Source organism: Chrysochloris asiatica, unplaced genomic scaffold (assembly GCF_000296735.1).
Source record: "Chrysochloris asiatica unplaced genomic scaffold, ChrAsi1.0 scaffold00194, whole genome shotgun sequence".
Taxonomy (NCBI): Eukaryota; Metazoa; Chordata; class Mammalia; order Afrosoricida; family Chrysochloridae; genus Chrysochloris; species Chrysochloris asiatica.
Genome location: NW_006408712.1, coordinates 349,694 through 356,063, shown reverse-complemented (window position 1 = coordinate 356,063; position 6,370 = coordinate 349,694). Strand labels below are relative to the sequence as shown.

General features: G+C 40.4%; 1 protein-coding gene across 1 annotated transcript; it reads left to right on the top strand.

Annotated features, from left to right (window-relative positions):
* Nucleotides 1-5,449: 5,449 nt before the first annotated feature.
* Nucleotides 5,450-5,949, top strand: RPS29 (ribosomal protein S29). Its single transcript, XM_006872365.1, has 3 exons — nucleotides 5,450-5,511; nucleotides 5,742-5,841; nucleotides 5,914-5,949. Exons 1-3 carry the CDS (start codon nucleotides 5,450-5,452, stop codon nucleotides 5,947-5,949), a joined length of 198 nt encoding a protein of 65 aa, XP_006872427.1.
* The last annotated feature ends 421 nt before the right edge of the window (nucleotides 5,950-6,370 follow it).

Sequence of the window (6,370 nt, the reverse complement as noted above, 5' to 3'; positions counted from 1 at the left end):
GTGGTCTCATATAATATCTGTCCCTTTGCAACTGACTAATTTCACTCGGCATAATGCCCTCCACGTTCCTACATGTTATGCAGTGTTTTGTAGATTCATCATTATTCATCCATGTTGTATAATATTCCATTGTGTGTTTGTATTAAAGTTTGTTCAACCATTCCTCTGCTGTCTAGGCTGTCGCCTTCTTTTTACTATTGTGAACAATGTTGCAATGAACATGGGTGTGCATAGATTTATTTGTGTTGTAGCTTTTATTTCTTGAGGATATTTACCAAGTAGAGAGAGAGACTGCTGGATCATATGGTATTTATATTTCCAAACTTTTGAGAAAGTGCCATACCATTTTCCACACTTTACAGCCCCACCAGCTACTCACAAGCCACCACAGTACAACAAACTGACAGACAAGTGGTGGACTCATGGACTTAGCAGTCAAGAAATCAAACAACATATAGCTTTAGGTTAAGTCTGCTGCAGTAGATCTCTTTAAAGTGTTAAGGAGCAAAGATGTCAGTTTATGGATTATGGTGCCCCAGACCTGAACTATGGGATTTGCAATTTGCATGTGAAATTTGGACAGTGAATAAGAAAGACCTTAGATGAATTGATCCAAGCATTTGAGTTATGATGTTGGAGAAGAATACTGAAAGTACCGTGGACTTCAAGAAGAACAAATAAATCTGTCCTGACAGAAGTACAACTAGAATGGTCCTTAGATGTGAGGATGACTAGACTTTGTCTCATGTAAATTGGACATGTTTTCAGAAGGACCAGTATGCTGTATGATGAGCTCAGGACCACTAATTACGTTGTTAGGTTGGCAGTTAAAATCCACCAGTTGCTCTCAGAAAACCTATCCAGGGTTGCTATGAGTTGAACCCACCTGACATCACACAGCAACAATAACACCAACAAAAGAGAAGGGTCAGTGAGAAAGAGGAAGAAGAATGTCAATGAGATGGATTGACACCATGGTAACAACAATAGGCTCAGACCTAACCGGAACTGTGAGGATGGTGCAGGACTGGACAGCGCTTCAATCTGTTGTGCTCAGGGATGCTAAGAGTTGATATTGACTTGATGACACCTGGCAACATGTATACATATATACTTTGTAGCATGACAGTGAGTTATACTTTATGGGATCTGAGATCATTATAAAAACACACAGAACTATAAGCTTCTATTTGTGAAAATGAAAAAGGAATATGAGTGAGAGAGAATTTTTTGGTAGGGACATAAAAAGTAGGGAAACAGAGGTTTGGAGTTGAGGAATCAGCCCCAGGGAAAACACTTATTTTGAAATATTTTATTTATGTATGTTTTACGGAGTCCTGGTAGTTAGTGCTCAGCTGCTAATCAAAGGTCAGTGGTTGTAACCTACTAGTCTTTGGAAGAAAGATGTGACTGCAGGCTTTCATAAATACAGCCTTTGAAACAGTATGGGAAAGTTTTACTATAGACTCCTGGTGTGGTGCTGTAAAATCAGCACTGGACTTTGAACTACAAGGTCAGCAGTTCAAACCCACCAGCTGTTCCTCAGAAACCCTCTACAGGATTGTTACAAGTTGGGAACAATTTGACAGCATAGAACAACAGCAATATAGAGTTGCTTATGAGTAGGAATCACGTTGACAACAACGGGTTTGGTATTTATGTTTTACTTCAAATTATATAAAGTATTAAAATTTGCTAAAATCAATACAGATGCACGCACTATTAAATACTGGACTTTTTTTTAAAGGCTCAATCAAATAATTAAATATCTAATTCTGACCATGTGGAAAGAATTGGCTGTTGAAGCTTAAGTGAACATTATCACTGTAATAGTAAAACACACAAAAGACATATCTTAGATCTTTTCTCCAGTAAGAGTCAAGGTAAGTATGACTATTTTCCTAAAGATTCTGAAATTGAAGGTAACCCGAACTCAAGAGAGATGTAGATCTGTAGAAGACAAAATTTTGGGTTTATGATTGTAAGAATATGTTGAGGAAGAAAATGGGAGTATTTTAAAATCTGTTGTTGTTGTAAAGTGCCGCTGAGTTGATTCCAACTCATAGCGACCCTGTGTCAGATTTCAGAGGAGCAGTTGATGGTTTGAACAGTCCAGAGCTGATCCTACAACACCACACCAGGAGTCCATGTTATCATGTAGATCATTTTAATGTACTTAAAATTAAAAAACAGTAAGACCTACACTGAATTGCTGGAATGTTTTAATCTTATAAATGTATTACTTTTATTTTTTCAAAAAGGAAATATGAATAGAGGTTATCTATAGAATAAGCACTGGACTGCTAACTGCAAAGTCAGTGGTTCAAACCACCGGCCACTCCTTGGAAATCCTTTATAGAGTCAATGAGTTAGAACCAATTCAGCATAGTGATTACAAATCGGGCTGCTAACCTCAAGGTCTGCAGTTTGAAACTACCAGCTGTTTCATGGGAGAAAGATAAGGTTTTCTGTTTCCGTAAAGATTTGCAGCCTTGAAAACCCTGTGCAAGGTCACTATGAGTCAGAACCCGACTCCATGGTACTTAATAACAAGGATGACATTTAACAACAACTACAACAGGCAAGGAGATTAAGGTATATCTTTTTCTTTTTTTTGTATCTCACCGTAGTGGAAAAAAGAAGAAGTAAACCCAGTAAGTATTAAATTCAGAGGAAAGTGTGTTCAAAAAGGAGAAGCATTTAAAAGTCCTATACAAAAGAGTATTGTAATAAGAGTAGAGAATTAAGCTAAAAGGTCTTTATAAGCCTTGAATTTAAATGGGCTTTTAAAGCTGTATTCTCAGCTTTCTTATTGAACACAAAATGGATAATCCCATTGGTTGGATAGATGGTACAACATTACTTTAAAACTGAAATGAAACATGACTTCTCAACTGAAAGTTTGCATTATTTCTATCAAGGTGTAAAATCATCGGACGAGAATAAACAATAAGAATTACTTGAACCTCAAAATAGTTGAGATTGTCCAAGTGTAGTTTGATTCCTTCTTGTTTATTCTTTCTTCTTTTTTTCAATAGCTTCTTTTTGTAGGCCCAAGGGATCATAAACTGGGGTTGAAAGTATTTGTGGAATTGATCTCAGCACCATTTTAATCTTTTAAAAATTATGGAGACCAATCAGGAAAGCTTGAGAAGGCAGATGTCAAGTGTTAGATTAGCTTTTTAGAAGCAGACAGAGGATTTTGGAAACTTCACATCGGTGACTTTGATATCAATTCCAGGAAAACTGTAGAATCTTGATATTGAACCCTCTACAATCAGGCTTTTAAATAAAATAACCTTTGTTATTCATCACTGGACCATCAATATGTCATCCACATTAGTTGTACAGGATTCTCCAAGCGTTTTCCAACTCCATTCTTCTGACTCAAGCTCTTTCTTTTGCCAGGCCTTCCCTTTCACCAGTGCTGCCCATAGAAACCCCATACTTTAGGGCCTGCCTCAAAAGCCCTTCAAATGTACCTCAAATTTGAGTTAATTTCTCTCTTCCATCATTTTATCCAGTGTGGCGCTGTGGGTTAATGCGCTGGACTGCAAAGTTCGTTTGAACGGCATGGTTAGTGGTTCAAGCTCACCAGCCGCTCATCGGAAACCTTATACAGGGTCACTATGAGTTGGAACTGACTCCGTGTCTCTTAACAATAACAGTAGAAATTCTTACTTAGGTGTATGTGAGGAATCCTGGTGCACAGTGGTTAAGCGCTTGGCTGCTAACCAAAAGGTCTGTGACTGGAACCCACAAGGTTCCAACCCACCAGCTACTCTGCTAGAGGATGCTGTAGCAGTAAGTTTCCATATTGGAAACTGTAATGTTGTTGTGAGTCAGACTCCATGGCAGTGAGTTTGGCACTTTTTTTTGTGTGTGTGGTAGTTTTATATATGTTATTGAATTACAAAAGTTGAAACCGAAAGGAAGAAGAGCTCTGAGATAGTTCTGTTTTTCTTACTAGATGTAGACTTTGGGGGGAAGGGATCAGGTTCTATGCAGTTTTTCAACCTCTGACTCACTTCCTACCTTTTTCGTATAACACAATGCGTACCTACTTCAGTGATTGGAAGGAAGGAAGACCTCACCAGAACCCTGAAATAACATTCTTTCAAGCAGTGTTATATTTGTAGTGTACAACTTTATGCGTAAAAGTTTCTTGGATGATGGCACAGCCACATGTATAGTTTCGATTGTGTTTAATCCCGAGCCATGTAAAATACAGTTTTGAGCTATGTATTTGAATACAGCTAAATTCATCTAGGGAAATTATAAATAATTGTTTGGAATTTAAACTCTCTCAACAGAGTTTAATCAGAGATTTGGTTTTCATTTTTTTGTCCATAAATCATTTGGTTGTAGCAACATCTATTGCACATTTATTTCTCACTCTATTTAGTTAACTAAATGCGAATATCCAAACATAATGAGTGAAAGAACTTTACATTATTTTTTGGAAAGGTATCTTTTTTTTTAACTTTTAATTTTTATTGTGAATTGAATGAAGGTTCACAGAGCAGATCATCTGTTTTACATTCAACAAACCACACACTTTGTTTCATCTCAATGATCGCAATCCCCTGAATTTAGTATCACTTATCCCACTTCCTCCCGGTGTTTCTTGGAGGAGTGAGTGTACCAATTAAAAACAGAAAAAAGCAACTTTGAAAACGTATTCCGTTTAATAAGATATGAACTCCTACCGTTCATTGTAATTATTACAGGTGATTGTAAGTTATTTTCTAAGTTTATTCCAGTAGGTGTCAGTACTGAGTTAAAAAAAAAAACCCTTTTTTTTCCAAATGTAAAATTTCAATTAAAACAGTGTGTGAGGGTTCAAGCAACAAAGAGACTGTAAGGTTGTTAAATAATTAGTTGCCAAAGGTTCAAAATTTATTTTGTTAAAGACTCAAAAGAGACAGGGTCTCGCTATATTGCCCAGGCTGGAGTGCAGTGGCTATTCACAGGCGCGATCCCACTACTGATCAGCACGGGAGTTTTGACCTGCTCCGTTTCCGATCTGGGCCGGTTCACCCCTCCTTAGGCAACCTGGTGGTCCCCCGCTCCCGGGAGGTCACCATATTGATGCCGAACTTAGTGCGGACACCCGATCGGCATAGCGCACTACAGCCCAGAACTCCTGGACTCAAGCGATCCTCCAGCCTCAGCCTCCCGAGTAGCTGGGATTACAGGCACACGCCACCGCGCCCGGCGGAAGCTGTGGGCGCTTGGCGAGCCTTAGTAGCTGAGGTGCTGTGACGTCACCAACACTTCAAGCCTAGACCGCTTTCAAGATTCTGCTGTATTCACAGGCCAAGCAGCGGTATCACACTGCACATGCGTTGTTAGCAGTGCATCCTGGGTAAACAAAATCCCAGAAACTTGAAAAGCGCATGCGTGCCTTGTCTCGTTCCTTTCGCCTTAGTGCATTCCTCTAAGCAAGATGGGTCACCAGCAACTGTATTGGAGCCACCCGCGAAAATTTGGCCAGGGTTCCCGCTCTTGGTGAGAAATCAGTTGTAATTTTGGGATAAGGTTTCTTTGGGAGACGCTAGGGACCGTGAGATCTAGTGAAGTGGCGTCCGTGAACGGCGCATGAAACAATCGGGGCCGGGACCGCCGCCATTACACGCCTGAGATGGGGCCGGGAAGATGGGGCCGGTATGTGGGTGGTGGCCTTTCAAGTTGGAATTGGACATTGCTGCGATTTGTGTAACGCTAACTTTTTCTTGCAGCCGCGTCTGCTCAAACCGGCACGGTCTCATCCGGAAATATGGCCTCAACATGTGCCGCCAGTGCTTCCGTCAGTACGCGAAGGATATAGGCTTCATCAAGGTACGTGTCCGCGGACGCCATGCGGTCGGTTCTGTGAACGTAGAAAAGGTGGCTCTTTTTTTTTTTTTCCAGTGTGCGCGTTCGGCCAACACCGTATCTCTCCTTTAATTAGCAAGTCTGTTCCTAGAAGTGGGTTATACTGTTGAGAGCCCGGTAATTACGCGTTCTCTATCCAGTTACAAAGGAGTTCTGGTAGCGTAGTGGTTACGAATCGGGCTGCGAACCTCAAGGTAAGCAGTTTGGAACTACCAGCTGTTTCGCGGGAGAGAGATGAGGCTTTTTGCTTCCGTAAAGATTTACAGCCTCGGAAACAGGGTCGCTATGAGTCGGAAGCAACTCCACGCACACAGCCACAATCACCCAGTTAAATGCAGATGGTGTTGTTGAGTTCAGTTTGGCATACTCTGGGTAAAATGGTTGGTTTTTTAGAAGCTACTGAGGTCTTAGCGGCATTCAACAAGAGGTAACATTGAAGAGCTCAGTCATTGGCCAGAAGGCATACTTAACTACTAGCCGCTTATTTAGAATG

Coding starts and splice junctions, on each gene's coding strand:
- RPS29 (XM_006872365.1), top strand. CDS start 5,450: ATGGGTCACCAGCAACTGTATTGGAGCCACCCGCGAAAATTTGGCCAG. Junction 5,512..5,741: donor GGCCAGGGTTCCCGCTCTTG/GTGAGAAATCAG, acceptor TTTTTCTTGCAG/CCGCGTCTGCTCAAACCGGC. Junction 5,842..5,913: donor AGGATATAGGCTTCATCAAG/GTACGTGTCCGC, acceptor TTTTTTTTCCAG/TGTGCGCGTTCGGCCAACAC.